Source organism: Arachis hypogaea, chromosome 4 (assembly GCF_003086295.3).
Source record: "Arachis hypogaea cultivar Tifrunner chromosome 4, arahy.Tifrunner.gnm2.J5K5, whole genome shotgun sequence".
Lineage (NCBI taxonomy): Eukaryota > Viridiplantae > Streptophyta > Magnoliopsida > Fabales > Fabaceae > Arachis > Arachis hypogaea.
In genome coordinates, this window is record NC_092039.1 from 113,255,656 (window position 1) to 113,281,821 (window position 26,166).

Here is a 26,166-nt window from a genome sequence, read left to right on the forward strand (position 1 = left end):
TATGGCTATGTATAAATGCATATATGCTGTTGAATAAATTGTGAATGTTGCACTTTCACTGTTGGAGATGAGAGTTTCCCTGGAAGGAATCAGTGGCTAGCCACCACGTGCTCCAGGTTGAGACTCGAAGCTCTTGACCCTATGTCGTAAGGGTGGCCGGGCCACTGTGAAGCCCCGGATGAGCTCGCCCCCGTAAATATTCACCAGTGAAGGATATAGATCATGATTATGATCAAGTTTATGATGAGTATAACTCGAGTTGGGGATGCGCGACAGAGGGACAGTCAATGGTTAGCTACCAAGACTTGTCGGGTTGGCTCTATAACCGACAGATGATATCATCAGCCACTAGGGACAGGCATCATATGCATACTATATGAATTGTTTGAGATTGCCCTATTTGACTGCATATTACTTGCTAATTGTCTAAATGCCTTAATTGTTCCTATTTGTATATTTCTTGTTTGATATAACTGTGTTTGCTACATTATACTCCTGCTGGTGGTTGGGAGGTGTGAAGGAATTGAAAAGGAAACTGAAGAATCTAGTCAGTCGCCACATGGTTTATAAAGCTTTGATATTATTTGGAGGAAGTTCTAGGATTGCCTCGCCTTTTCTCTATTTTTATGTATTATATATGTGGAAGATGTTACCATGCTGGGGATCTCTGGTTCTCACCCATGCGGATTTGTGGTTTTCAGATGCAGGACGTGAGGTTTCTCGCTGAGGCCTGCTGGAGACTTTTGGATTAGCGAAAATCCTTTGTTCTCGGGACTATGTTTTGGTTTATATGTTTTGCTTAGATACTTTTATCTCCATTAAATAATACAAATTGTGATGACTCCTCTTATGGGAGATTTTATATTCGGTTGGTTTTCCTTTTTACATTATCATCGGAGTTTCTTCGAGCGATTTTTTGTTACCCCTTTTTCATAAAGGTCCTATTATACAATTATCCAACTACTATATACTAAGAGGTTGTAATTCTGCCATCTCTAAATTATGACTTAAGCATAAAGACTCGATAATGTTATAATAAGAATGTCTTATATTTATTTCTTTATATTTATGTCTTATATTTATTTCTTATGCTGCACAATATTTTAATTTTAAAGAATTACTTAGTTTAAAAAATCGGTCAATTTAACCTCATTAATAAGGGATTGGTCATCTTTCCTACTCAATTAACTTAAGTCATTTAATTGAACCCAAACTAAAATAAACAAAGATTAAAATTAATCCTAAAATTTTTTAAATCGAAACACGTTATTTTTAGCAATTTTATTTTCTCAAATTTCGAAATTATTTTCATTGATAAATTATCAGTAAAAGTTATGAACATTAACCATGACCTGATGTTACTCCTACCCCAGTCTTTTGCATCTCCTATCCAATATAATTAATTAATTATAAATTGATTGATTTGTTTACATCAAACTTAATAAATTAGGAAAGCGATATAAGATACATGAAATTAAAATTCATAAACAAATTAAATTATAAATTTTTTAATAAATAAATTTTATCCATTATAAAAAAGTGTTATCTTAATGTTTATAAACTCATTAAACTAATTTTTAAGGTCTAAATCAGGTTTATGTAGTTCAAAATCATGAAATTTATGAATTTAGGGTTGGAAAAAAAAAAATAAATTTAATTACTATTTAAAATTGAATTTAGACTAAGACAAATTCGATTTTATCTCGTCATATACACCTCTAAATAGTTATAAGATAAAAAGAATGAACAAATATTCAAATTGAGTTTTAAAAAATTTCATATATGACATTGTGATTGTTAACAAAGCTTTTATTTTAAAATTTTTTCAAGAATTAATTTGTTAAATAAATTAATCTTTCTTGTTTGAATTAAAATTTTAATTAAATAAATTTCAACAAATTTATTATTATTCTTGTGTGACAAACTTTCAAAATATATCTCATCTTATGCTGTTGTAATACACTTTTTCTTTATGGAATGAGAATAATTCGAATATTAAAGAACAGGACGGTGGATATTTTTAAAAGATACTCCGAGATTTAAATTAATAAGTATTTAAGAGGTATAAGAATCTTATAATAATTGAAGTTAAACATGAAATAAAGTTTATCATGTGTGAGTTCCCTCCCTTGAGATATAGAAAATAGATGTCTTTGTAGAAGCATAGAGTTGATAAATAATTGATGTTTGGTCATTAAGTCAAAATAATGACTATTAAAATTGTCGGTTACAATTTAGAATGAGACAAATTAAAGTCGAATTATGACTCATAATGCACACTAAAAATAAAAACCGAACCTATAAATTGACTGATCAATTATAATAAATTAGTCTAAAAAAAACATATTTTAAAACAAATTATTTTCTTGAGAAACAAAAGAAATACCAATGTCTCGAAAAATTAATTTTTAAGGATGAATAAAAATTTATTAAGAATCATATATCAAAACTTTTTGGGGGTGTTTGTATCCTAAGTTTGTCAGGCAGGGGTCAAACGCCTGTAGATCCAATAAAATCCTCCCACGGGAAGATCTCATGGACAACTGTTCACCGGTAACTTCACGCCAACCGAAAAAGAAGAAACCATCAGCACTTCCCCAACCCTGCCATGCCGGTATCCTTCGGGCACTTTGTACACGTAGTCAATGCTGACCTGGTTAGTAGAGAGAGAGAGAGCGTTGCCGGAGTTCAAAAAACTTTGTTTCATCAGCTGGATCTTCGGTCTTGTTCTATTCTGCTTATTTCTGCATTTTTTTTCAATCTCCGAATCTCCATAGAAAAAAAGAGAGGTGAGTTTTTTTTATTTTTATTTAATTCTCTCTATCTCCTATAAAAATAGAAAATCTCATCTTTGAGTTAACTTCTTTGTTTCCTTGAACATTCACCATTGATATACGTATCACCAGTGTCTGATCAACTCCAAATTATAATCATTCAAGCACTTCGCATATTGCTCTATTTGTATTCTTATTCGGAACTTCCGTGTATTACATGTACAATTAGTTTGTAATTGTATCAATTGAAACCAATTAGCATAAACCGCTCTTTGAATGATTCTATTTTGAGACATTATTTTACACCCCTTTTACGTTGGCAATTAAATTGTTTGATCCTTTTTCTTTTGCCTTTTGGGGGTTTAGAATTTTGTGTTTCTGTGGTTAATTGATGGATAATAATGGATCTCCAAACCAATATCCAAACCCATACTTTTACCCTCTCCAAACCCTTACCAACCATACCCACCTCCACCAACTGGAATTCCAGTTCCTAATCCATATGAACATGTTCCCTATCCATACCCTTATATAATCCTTCACATTCCTTCAAATTATTCCTATCCCCCACCTCCTAGATCATCCTTATCATACTCTGGTTCGGGCCATATCGACTATCCCTGCCCCCCTCATCCTCAATCACCCTCCTCATGTGCCCCCTTTAGACTTCAACCAGCCACCACCGGAAGACATCTTATCCGGCTACTGCCCCTAGTGCTCCTACCAATCCTTACCCTGCTTATCCCCTACCATGTTCCTCCAGGGAGTCAGAGTCCGTCTCGAGCTTCCCATTCTCACACCAGTAGCTTGCCATATGGATCATCTCAGTATTACTATCCACAAAATGAGGCCTATTTGTCTCCTCAGCAATCCGATGCCCACTTGCGAAACCAATAGCTTTGCAGGTCCCTACTATGTGGAGAACACTAGCTCCACAGGTGGCGGAAGTGGAACCACCAACCCAGTGATGATCCAAGCCTTCTCCGAGTGCTATTACTTACCCGCCTTTGGATGATCTTATGAGTAATGTTCGGTTGTCCGATAGCACGCCTAGTGATATTGTGTCATCACCTCAACAGCCAGTGAGGCCCCTAATGCATTCCATTTCAACTTCAAAAATAGAGCAGAAGAAAGATGACTTTTATGGACATGCTAATAACTCCTTCTCAGGATGGGGAAATTCCTACTCTTCTCGGTGGATTCGTCTAAACTTTCATCATCTAGTTTTGGCTCATTTAATGAGTCTGTGCAGATTGTTCCAGTGCAGAATAAAGGGTCGCTGAGAGTTCTGCTTCTACATGGAAATTTGGATATATGGGGTGCTTGAGGCCAAAATCTTCCTAATATGGACATGTTCCACAAAACATTAGTGATATGTTCGGTAAATTACCTGGCACTATGGGCAATAAAATTGAAGGAACTATGAATAAGGTGATTACCAGTGATCCTTATGTAACAATTTCTGTAGCAAACGCTGTAATTGGGAGGACTTTTGTGATTAGCAATAGTGAAAATCCTGTTGGATGCAACATTTCTATGTTCCTGTTGCACATCATGCTGCTGAAGTGCACTTTGTTGTAAAGACAGTGATGTTGTCGGTTCACAGCTCATCGGCATCGTGGCAATTCCAGTGGAACAGATATACTCGGGGGAGCTGGTCGAAGGCACCTATCCCATCCTAAATAGTAGTGGGAAGCCTTGTAAGCCAGGTGCTGTTCTGAGATTATCCATTCAGTATATCCCAATGGCACAACTAAGCATTTATCATCAAGGAGTTGGAGCAGGGCCTGAGTACATTGGAGTTCCTGCGACTTATTTTCCTTTGAGGAAAGGTGGAACGGTTACTCTATATCAAGATGCTCATGTTCCAGATGGCTGCCTCCCTAACGTGTTTCTTGACAATGGGAAGACTTATGTGAATGGAAAGTGTTGGTATGACATCTATGATGCCATGCGTCAAGCTCGCGTTTGATTTATATTACAGGATGGTCAGTGTGGCACAAAGTTACATTAATAAGGGATGGTGCTGTCAAAGCATCGGATATGCCTTGGTGATCTTTTGAGGTCAAAGTCACAGGAAGGAGTAAGAGTGCTTCTCCTTGTATGGACGACCCTACATCAAGAAGCATTTTGGTTATAAAACAGTAAGTATTACTACATTTCGATTATGTTTACTGCATTTATTTGCTTGGATGGCTGGTGGATTTGGTTCAAATTGTCTACATATCACATCCTTGATTCATTACTTATGAAAAATACACTCTTATATCTTTTGAACTTAGTTGATTGTGACTTCCTTTTTGTATAGAAAGGTTTACATTTTTTACATGAAAAGGTTTACATGTCAGTTTTTGCAACAAAAAATTTTTTTGAGATGCTGAAAGTTGTTCTGCGTATTAAAATATACTTGTTTTTTAGGATTTAATCCACAAATATTTTTTCCTACTTACTAGTTTCATACTTCTTGACAATGTTTGTTTCTGTTCTTCCATTGCTGGTGCTTAACTTACATATAATCATCTTAATATTTTTGAAATTTGTTTTTCTCTTGGACTTTGGGACACTATATATTGGCTAGTGGTACTCCTAAACTAGAATCTCTGTTCTCTACTCAAAATTTATCTGCACAAAACTCACACCAGCGTGATGTTAACCTCTTAAACTAGGTTATCCTTATGATGTTCTAGTCTAGATGGTAACATAAATAAAATAATTGACATAGCAAAGCCATTCTTTTGTCTTGCGCTAATAAATGTTTATTCTCTGACAAGTAAGATTAAGACTATTGGTAATCCTGTTATTGCTTCTTTAAACAAAAATGTTTTTACGGATTTGATACTTATATTTTTCCCTTCTAGTTTTGATTATGTAAAAGTCTTCAACTTTACATTCAGGATGGTGTCATGGCAACTCATGATGAGGAAACAAGACGATTTTTCAAGAATTCTTCAGTGCATGTGCTGCTTTGTCCTCGCAGTGCTGGAAAACGACATAGCTGGTACAAGCAAAAGGTCAGGCTTGACAACTACTGTCCAATTGAAATATTTTATTTTTATTTATTTTATTTATGGTTGATTCTCTCTACAGATTTTGCTGAAGTGCTGTTTCTTACTAACATTATATGTTATTCTCTAAAGCCTTGCATGAATTGGTTAATGCTGTAGCTCATAAGAATCTAATATTTTATTTATGATTATTTGTTTGTTGGTAGTTATAAAATCAGACATCAAGCTATATTACATTAACATAAATGAGTGTTCATGAACATATGATTAAACATATATGTTTATATCATTGGTTAGCTTAATGTGAAATTTTGTGTAGTCTAGACATTAAACCTACTTCCTACGAACTAGCTTAAAGCTTTAACTCAAGATTTGCATGAGTATCTTTTAGCTGCAAAGGTTGTCAATTGTTTTTATATTTCTATTGAGTGTATCCACAAGTTTTTTTCATATAGGAATGTGAAGCTTTAATTGCAACTTCGGATTTTGGGCAAGTTCTGGTTTGCCAGCAGTGATATCTACTTGTTTGCATTGGATCACTTTTCATGTTATCACATAATTTAATGATTTTGGTTTCAGATTTCTATATTGAATCTCCTTGTCTTCCTCTTATTAGGAAGTTGGAACAATATATACACATCATCAGAAAACCGTTATTGTGGATGCTGATGCTGGAAATAACATGAGAAAAATAATAGCATTTGTTGGTGGACTTGATTTGTGTGATGGACGTTATGATACTCCCGATCATCATATACTTAGGACCCTGCATACACTGCATAAAGATGACTATCACAACCCTACTTTCACGGTAATCTCTTATTTCCAACTCTATTTTGTTTCATTAACACGACTAACTAGATGTGTAAATCAATCTTCTGAAAATATTTAAATTAAGTATTTTCAAAAATGTATAGTTCCAGATTTAGAGGAAGTCAAAGGGTAGTTGAGAAATGTTTTTGCAATCTTCTTGGGATATGTTTAACCTAATACAAGAATGATGTTATTTCTATTTACCTCCCCAATTGCACATTTACAACTTTCGTGCAAAATACAAAGTTATGAAGCAGTTTAAATTATGAATATTGTAGATAGGAACATTTTGCAGCAATTTATAAATATTAATGTTTCAAATAAGCAGGTTAATTTATTCATATGATATAATTATGTTACAGGGTAATGTAGGTGGTTGTCCCCGGGAGCCATGGCATGACTTGCATTCCAAAATTGATGGTCCAGCAGCTTATGATGTTTTGAAAAATTTTGAGGAGCGCTGGTTAAGAGCTTCAAAACCTCATGGGATCAAAAAGTTAAAGAAATATGATGATGCTTTGCTTAAGCTGGAAAGAATTCCAGATATCATTCGCATGACTGATCTTCCTTGTATTGGTCATGACGATCCTGAGTCTTGGCATGTTCAGGTAACTGGTTATTAAATACCAAATAGATATTTTAGTTTTCTAGAAGCAATTTTTCTTCAGTTTTCTTAGTAATGGAATTTATCATTCTGTTTACTTTGGGATGTAGATATTTCGTTCAATTGATTCAAATTCTGTTAAAGGATTTCCAAAGGATCCAAAAGAAGCTTCTAGCAAGGTAAATGGAAGCTTTATGTTTCAATTTTTCATTTCTAGTGCTTGTTTCAATTGTTCATGTGTGATCAGAAGGTCAAACATTGGTGTGTATATATGTTGCAGAACCTAGTATGTGGGAAGAATGTGCTGATCGACATGAGCATACATACAGCATATGTGAAGGCCATTCGAGCTGCACAGCATTACATTTATATAGAGAATCAATATTTCATTGGGTCTTCATACAATTGGAGTCAACATAAAGATCTTGGTATGTAGCTCATCTTTCTGCATAACCTTTTTGTAAAAAAGTTAAAAATAAATATGCAATTGCATACTAGAACCATGGATGTTTTATTGAGCATGAAGTAACATGTACAGAACTAACGTATGTAAGTGTCCTACAAAACATACATAGAGAAACAGTCTTTTAGATGTGTGCGGTATGCCATGCCATGTTGGTGTGTTATATGCATCAAAAGCTATCTGATACAGCAGATTATTTTGTAGTTGGAACAAAAATCTCATTGAAAAGTATATTATAGGGATGTAGATGCTAAACTAATTCACTAGTCCAGTGGAAGAATAAAGCAATGTTAACAATGTGGCAAATAGAATTTATAATGGTCTCTTTTATGTTAATCTTTAGGCTTTATGCTTTGGCAGGTGCTAATAATTTGATACCATTGGAAATTGCTCTGAAGATTGCTGAAAAGATAAAAGCACATGAAAGATTTGCAGTGTATATTGTTATTCCAATGTGGCCAGAAGGTGTTCCGACCGGGGCTGCTACACAAAGGATTCTGTATTGGCAGGTATGATTCAATTAACAGTATAAAAGCATTTTATTTAACAGAATCAGATTTGATTGAACCTTTCAATCGGATAAGTTTGCATTTGGCATTGTTCACTCTGACCTGGAATCACATATCAGCTCTACTGTGCTACCATTGTCATATTTGATCATTTTTCTTTTTTATCACCGTTGTCTGCTATAGACCACAATGCTGAGAAGTTAAAACACGGGTACTTGGTTATTGCACTTATTGATCTGGATTCATTTTCTATGCAGAATAATACAATGCAAATGATGTATGACACTGTTTACAAGGCTTTGGTTGATGCTGGGGTTGAAGCAGCATTCTCTCCACAAGACTATTTGAATTTTTTCTGTCTAGGCAATCGGGAGGCCACAAGTATGTATGATAATGTCACAGTCTCTGGAGCTCCTCCCCAGGCAAATAGTGTCCAAGTATGTCACGAACACCACCTTTCCTTGTCCTTCTCTTCCGAGTTACATACTTTTTTTCTGCCATTTAGTTTCACATTTTTATTATAAATTCTAGATTTCTAGTACCAATAGGCACCTCACCGACAGTTTCAAATTATCTAGAGTTAAGCATGTGTTTGTATATTATTAAAGCTAAAAACCTTGGTTATTTCATCAATGGTTTGATTGACACTACTCCCAGAAGTGCTACTTGCACTTTAGATGAGCCAAATCCCACTTTCAGATAGCAGCTGTTTGGTATCTTCCATTTCAATTGGTTATTGATACTCAGAAAGTAACCAGTTGTGTCTTACAATATTCTAATCCAGTTTCGTAATATGTTTGTTTTCCTCTTAGAACTTAATTTTCTGCAAGCTATTTTTCTAAAAGTCACTACAAACATTTGAATTCTTCACAATTTTTTTCTGTTGCATGCCTTGTTTTGTTAATGAATGCGCTATTAAATTTTTGTATGTTGATGCTCTATTTCCAGGCAAATAGTCGAAATAGTCGGCGTTTCATGATTTATGTTCATTCGAAAGGCATGATAGTTGATGATGAATATGTGATATTGGGATCCGCAAACATCAATCAGCGCTCTATGGAAGGAACAAGAGACAGTGAGATTGCAATGGGAGCCTATCAACCACATTATACCTGGGCAAGAAAATCTACTTACCCCCTTGGACAAGTAAGCTTCCCTTTTCCCATCAATGGATACTAATAACGGTTTATGTGGATTACATAGCTAATGTGATAGGAACATTTAAGAATTTTTAATCACCTATAATTTTTCCAACCTCTAGAATTTGCCATGCATACCAACTATGGTCATATTTTATTGAGCACTGTAGCAGGCTAGCAGCTCTTTTAATATGCATTATGTTCCTGTTGGGAACATGCGGGAACAAAATTCTCTCAATTTGAATTTTAGGAGGAAAAGGAGAATACTTGAGTTGATAATAGTTTTGATTGTTTTTCTACACTCTTATTTTGTAGGCCATTAGCATGTTCTTCTATTTAGCAATAATTTTATGAAACTATGCTATGTAGGTCCATGGATATAGGATGTCGCTTTGGGCAGAACACACAGGAACAATTGAAGATTGTTTCTTGCAGCCAGAGAGCCTCGAGTGCGTGCGAAGGGTTAAAGCGATGGGCGAAATGAACTGGAGACAGTATGCAGCAAATGAAGTAACAGAGATGAGAGGACATCTAATGAAATACCCTGTTGATGTTGATAGAAAGGGCAAAGTTAGACCCCTTCCTGGCCATGAAGAGTTCCCTGATGTTGGAGGGAAAATAGTTGGGTCATTCCTTGCCATGAAGGAGAATCTAACCATTTGAATATAGCTACTAACATTAGGATAATGAATTAATGATCATTGTAAATTAAAACAGTAAAAACAATTTTGAAGAGAATGATAGGTTGAAGAAAAGAAAAGAAACTCACTGTATAATAAACAATAATCTCTATCAATTGTTGTTTTTATAACTTATTAAGGTTTTGTTCTATTGTTTGATGTAATTTCACTAACTTGTCATACATAAATATCAATAGTCACATACTCACATGTATTAAGTGGGAAATTTCCCAAACTCTCATGCATCTTTTTTCTTTTTACTAGTTCAGTAATTTTTCGACAGAGAATGATATTAAATTAGAAACCAGAACTCATCACATTAGAAAAATCTCTATCATCTTTATTTCCTATACTAATCAATATAACCAAAACAGTTCCAATTCATTAAATGAAACAAGGAGCAAGGCCTTTGCTATTATCCTAAAAACTGTGTCTCCATTTTCTCAAGATACTTCATGTTACATTTACAAGTTTTGCGCGCATAGTACTCCGATCAACCTCCACTCGAAGACCAAGGGCTGCAAGCTCCGGGACTTCGGCAGTTCCCTGATACTCCAACTGCTCAACTACCCTTCGGTTCTCTTCATTGCCCTCCAACATATTCCTTACACACCATATACCCCATTCTTTCAAGAAAGGATTGTCTTCGTCAATAACACACTGCTGCAATAGCAGCAGAATCCCATTCTGCTGCCGGATTTCATTTTGTGCGTGCTTCCTTCTATATGCGCAATTTCCAATAACTGCAACAATGTCTCGCCTGAACCCTCTGTAAGGACATGGTTTTAAAGAACTACTACTAGCACCAATACCATCTTGATTCTCAAATTGCTTCATTACTTTCCGGATTGTTGTTGGTGGCTCAAGATCTCTAAGCAAAGACAAAAGCAACTCTATGAAGCCATAAGAGAATAGCACATCAACAACGCTCTCTGCATCATCCCTGTTACCTCTCGCATTATCTTGAGCACAAATGTCCCTCAGTATTGTGAGCGAGTAGCCGAGAACATCAACTTCGGGAGAGCCACTAGGAAGACCAGACTTGCCCCTCCCTGCATGTTCGAGAATCCGAATAGACTTCTTGAATATTCCATAAACAAACAATGCAGTATCTGTTGCGATAGTAACATCTTCTAGCCGCTCACTTAAGATTTCCGATAGGATTCGCAAAAGGAAAGCTTGTTCAGAGGAAAACTGACCATCCTTGGACTCAGTATCTTCTTCACCCAAAGGATCATCCACATACTCTAATTTAGGAAACAACACAGGCAATTGAGATTCTTCAAGGCAGATTCTTGAAAGAAGCAACTTTAGCCAATCCTCAGCAAAACCAGCTAGATCAACATAAACCAATGATTAAGAAAATCAAAATAACCTAGAAAAAGAAAGAGAACAACAGCAACAACAGAAACAGAAAAGGATACAAAAAATAAATGAACAAATAAACCACAAATAAGGAAAGAATAAAAAAGGGGAACAGAACAAGCATTCTCATCACCCAAATTATAACATCTTACACAGGAAAGTATAAAACAACAATAGACAGTGGTCTCATCCACCCAAATAACCAAATACTGCTATCTTATACTACTTATAATTGTGATTACTTCCCCATAAAATTGCTATATTTAAACAAAGAAACTACAATTTCTTTTTTTTTTTCCTTAAAAAAGAGAAGTACAAAAGCAAGAGCATAAAGCTACTAACCAGAAGAAGCAGTTCTCACAATTGCTGCCATTACAGGCCACCCATCATAACTTGACAGAATTTGAAACCATTCAGGATTCCCATCACAACAAGTATAAATCACCATACACAAAGGGTCACAAGTCTCTTTGCTACTAACTCTAGCAAGCAACACAAACCCTTCTGGATACAACTCTTCCCAAACAGCACGCTGGTGTTCTCTCCCAGCAAGACAAACATTCGCCAGAACCTGAATTCCCCAACGAACCAAACCCAAAGAATAAGAAGAAGAAGAAGAACCAACCTCCGACCTCAAAATATCTGAAACAACAGCCACCCCATTGTGCTCAATAAACGAGTTCTGATTTTCAATGTCCCCAGCACACAGATTTCGAAGGAGCTTGAAACACAAAGCAATAATATCATGATTATGATTATGGTGTTCAAGTACTTCTAGAACAGCAGCGAGGACCTTTTTGGAAGCAAGTTCTGAACGACCACCATGGGATTTTGCAGTCTCTGTGAGAGATTCAAGGGAGTTTTCCAACGAAGAAGTGTCGGAAGCAGTGAGGAGTAACTGAAGGGTGTGTTCTGATACTGTTGGGTTCTTCAACAATGAAGATGAATCTGCAGTCGTAGCCGTACCATCATCCATTTTGCTTTCACCGGAATAAGAAAGAATTGTTGATTTTTTTGCAGAGTTTGATGAAAACAAAAGACACCCTACAATTTAATTCGTTCGTTATAGTGCCATTGAAAAGCTAGCTTATCGATGATGGCGTCTCGTCGGAGGGTTTCGATTCTGATTTTCATTCTAGAGAGCACGAATTTTTCAGCTGGTGTTAAAAATGGTGGACGACGCCGTTTTATTTGTCATTTTTATTTCATTTTTTCTTCTTGGATTTGAAATTTTGAATATACAATGCTGAAATTTATTAATACTACAAACACAAAAACATCAAAAGTTGAGATGGCCGAGTTGGTCTAAGGCGCCAGATTAAGGTTCTGGTCCGAAAGGGCGTGGGTTCAAATCCCACTCTCAACATTTTCTAAGTATTCTTTCGGGTTTCTTTTAACAGTGGATCATATGGGCCAAGTAAACCCAACTTCATTTCAAGTTTTCTATTATATTGGGCCAAGAGAACCGAATTTCAAATCAAAACAATCCTACAAGAGCTTCAATGTTCACCAAAATCAGAAGTCTTACAAAAATAGTTTTTACCCAATAAACACAGAATTTCTTGACAAAAAAAAAAAGAATCTTCATATTCACAGCACAAGAAAATCATCATAAGAATAAACCCAAAAAAAAAAAAATCATCATAAGAATCAAATAACAAAAATCTTCATATCAAAGGAGGAAAAGCTTCAAAAGAATCTGATTCATTTTTAGTTATCAAATTAAATTAAGGCCTAACTGTTGACCAGAAATACATGTTTAAATCATGGAAAACTTAGTGGCAAAAAAAAAAAAATCATTAGAAAACATTGATACAATTAAAATTTAAAAGCATAACTTTAACTCTAAGTTTGTGTTATCTAAAAAAAAAACACGAAAGAAAGAAAAACGAGATTTATGTTTAGACAAAAAGAGCTACTCTAGATTTATCTTCCAACCAAAAAAAAAATTGTATAATTTTCTAAAAGTTAATTCAACTAAACTAAAGAGGGTATCCATTTGTTGGAGGTGATGTTTACAGCTAAATTTTTTCACTTTTTCTGGGATATAGTTGGAAGTGACGTTTTTAAGGCAGTAAGAAGTTTCTTTCATAGTGGGAGAATTCTAAAAAGCTTTAATCATAATCATACTCAAATTTGTTTGATTTCAAAAGTGCCAGATACCAATGACATGACTCAGGTACAACCGATCAGCTTGTCTTCAGTTATGTATAAAATTATTTCTAAAGTTATGGTGCATCGATTACAAGGTATTATGAATAAAATTATAAGCCCAAATCAGAGTGCGTTTCTCAACGGTAGACTCATTTCAGATAATATCCTAATTGCCCACGAATATATGGACTATTTGAAAAATAAGAGAAGTGGGACAGAACATGAGATGGCTATTAAACTAGACATGAGCAAGGCTTATGATATGGTCGAATGACATTTCTTATGGTATATTATGGATAAGCTGGGCTTTGATGCTAAATGGATTAACTGGACTAAGGAACTGGTAACGAATGTTTCTTACTCTGTCGTTGTGGAAGGTCAACCTTTTGGCTATTTTAGGCCAAATAGGGGCATCCGACAGGGTGACCCCCTATCTCCATATCTCTTTCTTTTTTGTGCAGAAGGGCTTTCCTTCTTGCTACACAAGTCAGAGCAAAAACAGATTAATTCAAGGAGTTCAAGTTAATCGGAGATGCCAAACAGTTAATCACCTTTTGTTTGCTGATGATTCAATCTTTTTTTACAAGAGCGCACCTAATACAAGCCAAAGTATTCTAAAATTGCTAGAGATCTATGAGGGTTTCAGTGGGCAAAAATTCAATCTGAATAAGTCAGCTATCTTTTTCAGTCACAACACACCTTAGAACACAAGACTAGTAATTGCTCAGACACTAAATATTGAACATATCGGAGCATAAGACAAATTCCTGGGACTGCACTCTATAGTTCAAAAATCAAAGAAAGCAACCTTTGGAGCTATCAAGGATAAAGTTCAGAAGAGGATTATGGGTTGGAAAAGAAGTCTATTGTCATCAGGTGGTAGGCACACGCTATTGAGAGCGGTGGGGGAGGCGATTCCTATTTATACACTCTCTTGTTTCAAGCTCCCGGACACGCTGTTGACTGAGATTCATAGCATGCTCTCGCAATTTTGGTGGGGTCAAAAAGACGCAGAACGAAGAATGGTTTGGATTAAATGGGACACAATGACGAGACCGAAGAAAGATGGCGGGCTGGGGATCAAGGACCTAAGGGCGCAAAATTTGGCTTTATTGGAAAAACAATGTTGGCGTCTAATGAAATACCCTAATTCTACTCTATCAAGAATGCTCAAAGCTAAATATTTCAGATATACAGATTTTCTACATGCAGAGATAGGAAGCGTACCGTCGTGGGGCTGGAGAAGTGTTCTTGAAGGGCGCAAGGTGATCGAGAAAGGCTTGTTATGGAAAATAGGCTCTGGCACTAATGTTCGCATCTTCCATGATCCCTGGCTCCCACCACCAGTGCCCTTTAATGTCCCTCAAAATGCACTCACAATCCCGCCAGATCTGCAAGTGTATTACGTTAGTGCGTTACTAAATCCTGATAGAAGCTGGAATAGAAATCTGATTGAGTCGATTTTTTCAGTTGATATATGCAATAAAATTTTTTCAATCAAACCAATAGAGGAGGAGGATGAAGTTAATTGGTGCTGGACAAAATCTGGTATATATGAAGTTGGGTCAGGATACAAAATTGCTTATGGATTCTTTCATTCTCCTACTTCATTGAGGCCCTAGAACATACACAACAGAGTCTGGAATAGCATTTGGGAGTTGAAATTACCACATAAAATTAAGATTTTTCTACGGAAAATTCTTCATGTAAAGCTTCCAGTGTTGCAACAAGTCCATAGCCGGTTTGCATCCACTCCTGCCACTTGTCCAAGATGCATGTTGAAGGCTGAATCAATTTCTCATGCTTTGTTCCAATACCCCCTATCTTCAATAATATGGAGACTAAGCTTAATAACCCCTGGCCTATGGATGAGAGAAGAAGAGACATTTTTCAATTGGTGGCAACGAGTCTTATCCTGGGCAGCAGCTCAATTAGACGGTAGACAAAAGACCCTCCTCATAGCGGCGCTGTGTTGGAGTACTTGGAAAGCGAGGAATCGGTGTGTTTTTGAGAAGGTAATAAGCCCGGCACCAGAGATAGTGAAAGAAGCCAGCAATTTAGTGCGTAAACTCGTGAGCCATACCTGATAGATGCTGCTAATTTTCTTTACTCTTACTTTACTCTTCTTTAAGCTCTTAGTCTTTCAGTCACAGTTGGTGATAAATGAAAATACCCAATTCTTTTGTACTTCCTTATAGAAACACTTTTATTTTATATTAATAAAATAACATTTATCTTTAAAAAAAAAACTAAAGAGGGTATCAACTAAGGATGAAATCCGGTCAAACGGTCTGTCAAAAATTTTAGATCTAGCCGTCAATGAATCTGGCTTGATCTAATAAAAACAAATATTTAGGCTTAAATTTATAATAAAGTCTTTTCATTTTAAGAGATTACATTTAAACTTATTGAAAGATTTACAAGGCTTGTCAAATTAGTCTGGACCTATTAAAAATTACTATGTATATAAATTATTTTCTAAAAATATTATAAGTGAGGTTTGTATTCTAAACCATTATTTAAAAATCTTATTATTTCTACTAATCATCGAATTTTTTTTTATAATTATATGAAAAAAAATATTTGTATCTTATTAGATCTTAGGCTTATTTAAAATTTTAGTCCAATTTAAACTTTTTATTTGTTAACAGACTCTGGGCCAGACTAATTTTTTTTTTTAAATAGATCGTACTCACACGTTTAAACAAACCTTTAACAAATTACAATCTTGATCTTTTAACAATAAAACCTCACATGACCTAGTGTGTTTTCATCCTAGTACCAACGAACAAATCAATATAGAAAGAGACACATATATGAGACGTTTTATACCACTTCATGACTATATAATGCATGCAACTTTTCGTACTTGCACCTAGGGACATTTCTGTGAATTTCATGGTTATAACTTAAGCGTCTAATTTTTGCTTAATTTCTTTTTTATAATAAATTTTAAATTTTAAATTTTAAATATTTAATAATTATTTATTTTTATATTTTTAAGTTAAATATTAATTTTTAATTTTTTTTAATAAATTAGACAAATATTTTTAGACATCATAATAAATTAACAATTATCTTTAATATACAAAGAGATTAATACTTAATGGAAAAGTATGTGGAACCAAAAGGTTACCTGCCAAAAACTGAACAAAATCATATTAATTTATATTAAAAATTAATTTTAAATTTTTTAAACTCAAAATTTAAAAAAATTAAAATTGATTAATTAAACCTAATTAAAACTTATAAAAACCTTCTCCTTCTCTCTCACATTAACCTATCTACCTCCAATAATCACATACACAAACTCCATGCCGAATGTTGCCGAGGACGATGATGACGAATCATATACTGCATCAAATGCAGACAAATCTGGATGGTGCCAATGAAGAAGTATCGGGATGTAAGTTTGTGGAATATAATTTTTTGACATTCTAGCAAATTGAAGCAGTTCCTTCACAGAGACTTTGTGATTTGATATTGTAGCTGAAAGTCACTTTCCTTCCCTTTGTTGGCTTGTGGAATTATGATTTTGACCGTAACTTTTTACTCTTTTTTTTCAATCCCTGCTGAATCAATAATTATTATTGTGCGAATTTGGTGATTTCTTTTTTTATTTTTTTTATATATGTATTTTAATTTGCTGTACGGTTGTTTCAATTATGTTATTAATAAAAAAGTTTACTATTTCATGTTGATGTTGCTCCTGCGTTTTAGAATATTAGGTGTTGTTTTGATAATTAAAAAGATCACAAACTACACACTTGATCTTAGCCAAAAGGAATCCTTGAACAATTACAAAAATATAAAAAAAAGCATTCATTTAATATGAAAAAACAACATCCTAATACTTAACAAAAGAAACATCCAATTATATTTTAGCAAAAATAATTAAAGAAATAGATACATTCACATTTGTAATACAAAAAAATTCGAAAAATATATTAAAGAACACCCATTTAGTATGAAAAAGAAACATTCTGATACTTAGCAGAAGAAACATCCATATATATTAACTCCTAGAGATTTTAAATTCACCTAGAAGTATTTGGCTGATTTTTGGCTAATACCCTTTTGCTTCCCTAGCATTGCTCATACTTAATAGATATCCGTTTTTTTTCTTTAAAGTGAACTTTAATCTTTAACAGTATGATTTTTTTTTCACTCAAGTTAAAGCAAGTAGTCATGATTTTTAGGTAATTAACACTATTTTATTTCTCCAAATAACATATCTAATTTTGTATATAAGAATATAAATTATCTAACATAAATACTTGTTCTGAGAGTTATCTAAAATTGAATTGTTTTGAGCTTGAACATAAAGTCCAAACGCTTTTGAATTGTCTGTCCGATATCTTCTCCAACGAAGATGAATTCGTCCGAGTTGTTTGTGCAAAGGTGGGGGGTAGTACTTGCAAAGAACTCCAATGCTTAAGTTAGTAAGAATTTTAACAGGTTTTTAGTTTATTGGATTCGAAGTATACCTGAGGGTGTCAGGGCATTTATAAGTGTAGATGTAGAATCAATAACCATTTTTTAGAGTGATTTCACCTTTGGTGATGGATAGTCGTTTCCCTCTTATTAAGGAGGTTGTTAAGATCTCCTTTCTAGAAGCGGAGGAGAGATAGTCGGAGTTAGTTACTTGTTTATAAGTTGGACCAAGATCATGTCGCTATACCCGACCTCTGTGAGGTCGGGTGAGACAATGTTGATTAGAACACCTCTCTTAATTGGGCTTTATTCATTTTGGGTGTGACTGTGTTTTTGGGTTAGGGTATGAATAGCGTCCCTACTTGAGGGCGAGCTTTATTAGGTGGGACTCAAGCATTTGTAGGTCAAATTGATCTCTTGTGGTGTCAGCGCATCACATCGGGCATACCACTTTTCGAGGGATTAGGTTTGGTACTCAACGTGATTTTTATGAACCTGAAGCATTGCGTCTTTTCGTAATCATTTGCATGTTTCTCTACAGTTACTTTTAATAACCGTGCACGCCATAAACGGGGGGTGAATTTGTCATTTTGCCCATTGGGTCTTATAAATATCTAAGCCTTTTTTTTCTTCTTTTTTCTTCTTCTGAAACATTTTGATTTATTCTTGCTCAAAGCCTTTGATCTTATTCGTTGCAATTATTTTTTTCAAGTCGTAGCAATTTTTGGTGAAATGTCTATATATCTTGTGATATTTACAGTATTCTATCCGACTTCCACCATTCTTGTTTTTTATGGGCCAAGGTGGTGGAAGCTTTTCGATATGGCAGATCTCTATGTAGATGTCAACAAGAGAAACATGCAAGGAGTATAATTATGATACCTTTGAGGCTTCTCTAAGCTATACTTGTCCTTTTTTTTTTTTTTTGCTTCTTTCTCTTTATCCCGACATCGTGAGAAAAAAATTGTCTTGGGATCAGCTCTCTTAGTTAGGCATTCTCTTTCATATTGATGTGTTTTTCTGCTCACTCTTGTCCCTCATACAGAGAAGTCGGATGTCATTTTGCTCTGGATTGGTGAGAATCGTTAATGCCATTAACTAGCCCCATTATCACTACTTCTGGAGGCAGAGTTTGAATCTCCAAACAAGCTTTGTTGAATGTTTCCATATAAGTTCGGAGAGTTTCTCCAATCTCTTGTTTGACCGCTAGGAGGCTTGGAGCATGTTTGATTTTGTCTTTCTGGATTGAGAATCGAGTGAGAAACTTTCTTGCAAGATCGTCGAAGCAGGTCACGGACCTTGGTGGTAGACTATCAAACTACTTTATCGATGCTTTGGTTAATATCGTCGGGAACGCTTTGCAACGAATTGCATTTGACGCGTCAACCAAGTGCATCCGGCTTTTTAAGTTGCTTAAGTGATGTCTTGGGTCAGCCGTTCCATCATAGAGGTCCATGTTAAGAATTTTAAAGTTTCTGGGAACTGTAACTCGTATAATCTCTTCGATAAATAGATCTTTCTCTCCAAAGGGGGGTTTCTTCCCAATCTGCATGATTGTTCCAACCTCGAAGGTCGGGTTCTAATTTCAAAAGATTTTCTTGTAGCTTTCTTCGTCATCGTACTTCCATTCTCAGATCTCTTTCAGCCTCTCTTTGACGTTCTATCTCCTGCTCAAATTATTCTAATCGACTATGGTGCCGTGTACGAGTCCCATTAGTTTGATCGGATTTTGGTTTACCATATCATTAGGAGGATAGATTTCTGAATTTATCCTTCTGGGCTGAGGGTTTAGCGATGTTGATAAACCCCATTTTTAGGGTTTATCTTGTGCTTAATTTAGTAGATTTTATCCATTATCCTCACACTTATTCATATAATTCACATGTTTTATATTTTCCTTCCTAATTTTGTACTATGAGTGAAAACATGCTTTTTTGGCCTTAAATTAGCTAATTTTAATCCTCTCTTATTACCATTCGATGCTGTGATATGTTTGCTGAGTGTTTTCAGAGTTTATAAGGCAGGAATGGCTTAGAAGATGAAAAGGAAGCATGCAAAAGTGAAAGGAACACAAGAAATTGAGGTTTTAGGAAGCTGGCAGCGACGCACACGCGTGGTATGACGCGTATGCGTGGGACGACGCGTACGCGTGACTAAGTTTTTTATTCTGCGACGCGTATGCGTGACAAGGCATCACGTGCTGCAAATATCTAATCATAATGAGAAGTGAATGCTTGATTCCCCCATTCTGCAGCCTCTAATCTGTGTTTTCGGGCTTGGAACTAGGCCAAAACCAGCTCAGAAATCGCCCCCAGTATTTTCTGATATCTGCAGCACGTGACGCCTTGTCACGCGTACGCGTACGCCTCGCTGAATAAAAAACTTGGTCACGCATACGCGTCGCTTGTAGCCTGTGCTAGTCACACGTACCGTCATACCACGCGTGTGCGTTGCTGCCATCTTCCTAAAACCTCAATTTCTTGTGTTCCTTCCACTTTTGCATGCTTCCTTTCCATCCTCCAAGCCATTCCTTTCCTATAAACTCTGAAAACACTCAGCAAACATATCACGGCATCGAATGGTAATAAGAGAGGATTAAAAATTAGCTAATCTAAGGCCAAAGAAGCATGTTTTCACTTATAGTACAAAATTAGGAAGGAAAATGTAAAACATGCGAATTATATGAATAAGTGTGAGGATAATGGATAAAATCTACTAAATTAAGCACAAGATAAACCCTAAAAATGGGGTTTATCAGACGTCCCTCCCTATTGTGGCCATCCATTCATCGTTGTGATATTCCAGTTCAAATTCAGATGTCGTATGTCCGTCTTTAGGGTGATCATCCACCATGATTGGGTGTAGACTTTTAGGTCCTCGGCAACGGCGCCAATGTTCTGAGGGTTACCTGAAACTAGGTTGTTTTGAGTTTGAACGTAAAGTCCAAACGCCTTTGAATGGTTTGTCCGACATCTTCTCCCACGAGGATGAATCCATCTGAGTTATTTCTGAAAAGATGGGGGTGGTATCTGTAAGAGACTCCGATACTTAAGTCAGGAAGAGTTTTAGCAGGTTTTACTAGATTAGATTCGAAGTATACCTGAAGGTGTCAAAGTATTTATAGGTTTAAATCTAGAATCGATAACAATCTTTTAGAATAGTTTTACTTTTGATGATGGGTAGCGTTTCTCTCTTATTAAGAAGGTTGTTAATAGTAGTAGTTAGTTGCTTATTTAGATAAATTAGACCAAACTCATATCGCTGTGCTCGACCTCTTTAAAATTGGATGAGTATCGATTAGATCACCTCTCTTAATTAGACTTTATTCATTTTGAATTTATCTGTATTTTTGGACCAGAATATAGTATAACCAATACTCATATATCTTTATGCCAAAATAAGAATAACGGTAATTCATAATAGCTACTTACATTAGAGTAATTCAAATTGTGTTCACGTGAATATATGTATATTCAACGATTGACATATCTATTATGTAGGAGTTTAAAGAAAAAATTGGTTTATCCTTAAGAAAAAAGGAAAAAAAAAAAACAAAACCGGTAGTCTAGCAGTTTAATTCAAGTAAACCTCTTTTTAAAGAAATCAATATTTTTTATTTTTATCGACGGGCAATATAACATATATGTCGGTTCTTTCTGAGATTGTACATCTTCACGTGAAAACAAGTTTGACCATCTTAATAAAAAAAGGTTTACCAAATATATAGGATATATAATGATCATCAAGGACCAACTAACAATAACTAAAAACAAAGACAAAAGAAAATGAAGAAAATGTTTATGAAATTTATTTCATCATAACCAACCATATTTATTTCAAGCTTCTTCATTCATCAAGATATAATTTATTCAAACCCATCTCAATGTGCTAGAGATGTTATATCATCTTGACGCCAAAGATCCTCAAAGACTTCATATGGTTTCTTCATCAGATAATTTTCACCGATCTTATTCTTGCATATGACACACCTTTTACTTAGACAAAAGAGAACCTTTCTCAAACGATGGATCGGCCATTGATGTTGCAATTGGCGAAAAGTGTACAAAACAAGCTGGGTTGATGGGTCAGGCTTGTCCATGATGAGACTGTGGCAGAGATTAATAGTCTCCAAATGCTTCAAGTTCTCAAGCACACAGCACAGTGCTTTAAAGTTCACTATTATGGATTGAATGCTCAAGAACTTGAGATTTGGGGTGTGTTCGATCAAGGCTCTAGCATGATCCATTTCGAAGCAGCTAGTGATTTTCAATTCGGTGATTCTTTTGCAGTATTTGCCAATTGCTGGAAAAATTTCATCATGATTGGTCATGCGGGTAATTGTGATGGATTCCAGCCCTCCCCATAAACTAATTGCATGTTCAATTGCTTCTTTTGATAAGTTGCATAAGGCAGGTAGAACTAACCTTTTCAGATTTGGAGTCCTGTGCAAAAATATAATACATAAAAAATTTTACCTCAATAATAATAATAAATAATTTATATCCTTTAAAATAACAAAATTAGTAAATAATGATTATATTCACATAGTAGATTCTTATATGAATTTATTTGAATTTTTTAAATTTCTCGTTCAAACACTATAAATAAATAATTGAGTAAAGTGTATTTTTTGTCTTTGAAGTTTGACAAAAGTTTCAAAAATAATCCTAAGTTTTATTTTGTTTCAATTTTGTTCTAAAAGTTTTTGATTTGCATCAAATAATATACCCTTGACGGCTAATTTTTCAAAAAATTTTAAGACCAATTTAACAACAATTTCATAAGAACAACCTTTAACACGAGCAAATCAAGCATAATTTTCTTGCATTATTATTAGATTTGTTTTAAATTTTTTAAAAATTTAGCCGTCAAGGATATATTTGATGCAAATTGAAAATTTTTGGGACAAAATTGAAACAAAATAAACTTAAGAATATTTTTAAAACTTTTGCTAAACTTCAGGGACAAAAACTATACTTTACCCTATATAATTTAATACATGTTTAAGATACACCTTAGTCTTAGATTATTACTGAGTTGAGTGTCAAAATCTTTTGTAGATACATCTTATTATTCTAGATCTGCCAACTTGGAGAATAAAAAATTCTACCGCGGCTTCATATCCTAATGTTAGAATTTTATGTTCTACAACTCAACTTGAAGTTATCTTAATCTATATACTTTGGCACCCTTCTATATTTCTATCTTACTAGAAATAATATCTAAAGACACTAGAGAGAATATTAATTGAAAAACTAAATCTTATATTATTACTGTTCAAAGAAAAAAAATAGTCTCATCTCCTATAGATATAAATAAAAAAATATCTTAAAAAAATTCTACTTCAATAGTATTATGCCTATCAAACTACATAAACGAAGTGCTCAACCCAGCCACCTATCATAATTTTTTAGACATACATACACTTTATAAATATAATATAGCATAATTATGTAATTTGAGCACAAACAATTAAAAGTAGTGTTACCTTTCAGCAACAAGGAGCAAGTGTTCATCCTTTATATAAGCATAGAAATTGAACACAAAACAGCGAATGTGTCCTATTTTACTCTGAGTTAAGATTCCTCTCAAGATTTTAGTCATTCTTTCACTTGAATCTTCAAGGTTCCAAGATCCTAGAATTTTGGGTACGTTAAAAGGCTTATAGCAGAGTACACTAAGGTCAAGTTTATGCCAAAGTTTAGGGTCACTACGAGTTTCACGCCAAGTTTTACACACTCTTGATACTGTTGCAAGCTCTACAACATTAAGGGCCATGAAAATATTCACCAACAACTCATAGTATAGAACATCATTAATGTTTCTAGCATCGGTGTTATTGGATTCCACACACTTTTTTTTCATTGTTCAAAAGTTTTTCTGCATGAATCATTAAAACCTTAATTAATGTATGTCAAATGCACGAGATTATTGTAAAAAAAATTATATGGAAATAAAAGCATTTTAAATTGATCGAACTATATATATAATTGTGTATGCTAAGAACATCTTCATAAACGAAATATTCTTCTTGTAATAATATAACGTTTCATTCTTAATGTCACATAGATTTCTGAATCTTACTAGTCTTAGATCAGTCAATTTTCATGTCGTATAGATACCTAGATTTTAAAAACACGAATTAACAAACCAGAAAAACTGAAAATTCTTTCTATGATCATATTTGACCCAAGACCTTATATTATGCATTCCTTTTCTCTTATTAAATAAGTGTTCAATTTTTAGTATTTTTTCTGCCCAAATTAATGAAATTGAATATTATTAATACTATAATTTCTTCTTCAATTATACCCCAAAATTAATGGATGAAAGAGAATACAACTAAAATAATTAAAAAGAGTAATTATTGTTATTAAAATCATTTTGACCTAATTTTTAACACATTTCAACAAATTTTTTAAGGCAAGTACTTAGTATCATTCAAAAAACAGAGGTAAATTATTTTTTTTTGTATACACTTTTTTTGAATAACCTAAATAATAAGTTAAAAAAATTATTTCATGTATTAAATGTTGGAGATATTTTTTTGGTTTTCAAAGAACTAATCTTCTAACACTTGTTTAAGTAGACTAGTGAGCTAACCACTAGACCAATCCAATTTGATTTTAAATGTTAGAGATATAATTATTTATATGTCTTTTTCTAATAATTTAAACTAAAAAAAGTGTTTTCATGACATGATATCCTAATTTCTATAATTGAAAGCTCTAGAGTTTATTTTTTGTCAAACCTAAAAAAAATTCAATATAAAACAAATAAAAAAAATCTATACAAAAAATTCAGAAAAAATTCACACAAATCTAAAAAGAGATAAAAAATTTAAAAAAAGTCACACAAATTCAAAAACATACTCTTGCTTAAAAAGATGTGTTAGATATATAACTATTCATATGTCTCTTATTATCACTTTGAGTTTTTGAAAAAAAAATGAAAACCATTAAAAAATATGCAAAATAGATCTATTATGCAACAATACACATGATGAGAAGATAACATACCCTCTAATTTTGAAATGGTGGCAAAATAATTGTCTTTTTTTTAATTCGTGTAAAATTCAAAATAAACATAAACATATATTCAAGAATGGATGAAACATTTGACTTGAACAAAAATTTCGAACAATATAATTTAACAGTATTTATGTATAATCAATTTTTTCACAAAACGAAAAAAAATTTGTTAAAAGATATAGATTAAATTGTGGAGCTCGAGTATCCAAGGTTAGGGATACAATCATGGACGGACTAAAATGAAATATGACATGAAGGAAAAAAAAAATAAGCGTACCTCTTACGTTACTCTCTTTGATTTGTGGTGAACAAAAGATTAAAAAAGACTAAAATTTAGACTCTATGTAATTTATAGATAACCAGTCAAGACCTTATAAAATTCTATAAAATTGAATATACTTTTCAACTAGAAATTGTACGAAAACAAAAAAAATTGGCCAACAGAAAAATTTATAATTACAACCTTTAGTCATTCATAACTATCGTTTTGAATTTTCTAATACGTTTACTAATTAATAAATTAGTTATATTAGGTGAACATACAAAATTAACCATTAAATCAATTACTCGTATAAAATATATATTAAAATATAAAATACATATTTAAAATAAATAAAATAATATATATATATATATATATATATATATATATATATATATATATATATATATATATATATATATATATATATATATATAAAGGCTAATTTGGTAACTAATATTAAATGTGCATATACCCTTTTTGGTTTTAAATATAATGCATTCAACGAAAAACGAAAACAACATTTATTAGGAATTAAAAAACTAATTTATTTGTTTCGTTATTAAATTATGTAGTATTATCTTTTTTCGGTCATAACTCATGAGAGAAAACAAAAATAGTAAGATAATTAGCATTTAATTTGTTAGATTTTTTTCTTTTTTTGTAAGGCTCAAATTTAATTTTTTAAGTGTCTTCTTATATATTTGCATTATTACCATAGTTGGAATTTTTGTGGCATTTGAAAGTGAGAGAGAGCAGCCACAAAATAGGGATGGCAACATGACAGAGTGGGGGTGGGAGATATCTTCCGGTTCTCCGTCTCTACTCCTAGATTTGCTTCTCGTCCTCGCTCTAATCCCATCATGGGAGAATATTGTCTCCCATCTCTATTTTTTGCGAATTTTTATTTCCCATGGGGTCCCATTCCCTATC

At 33.7% G+C, this 26,166-nt stretch overlaps 1 protein-coding gene, 1 non-coding gene and 1 pseudogene across 2 annotated transcripts; 2 read left to right on the top strand and 1 right to left on the bottom strand.

Annotated features, from left to right (window-relative positions):
• The first annotated feature begins 3,150 nt into the window (after positions 1–3,150).
• On the top strand, positions 3,151–10,222 carry LOC112797347 (phospholipase D beta 2-like; annotated as a pseudogene).
• Positions 10,223–10,306: 84 nt separating this feature from the next.
• LOC112797348 (uncharacterized) lies at positions 10,307–12,596 on the bottom strand. Its single transcript, XM_025840227.3, has 2 exons — positions 11,695–12,596; positions 10,307–11,321 (listed from the first exon to the last, which is right to left on the bottom strand). Exons 1-2 carry the CDS (start codon positions 12,326–12,328, stop codon positions 10,441–10,443), a joined length of 1,515 nt encoding a protein of 504 aa, XP_025696012.1. The 5' UTR covers positions 12,329–12,596; the 3' UTR covers positions 10,307–10,440.
• A 41-nt stretch (positions 12,597–12,637) lies between these two features.
• On the top strand, positions 12,638–12,718 carry TRNAL-AAG (transfer RNA leucine (anticodon AAG)). The gene has a single exon. It is a non-coding gene; the product is annotated as a tRNA-Leu (tRNA).
• The last annotated feature ends 13,448 nt before the right edge of the window (positions 12,719–26,166 follow it).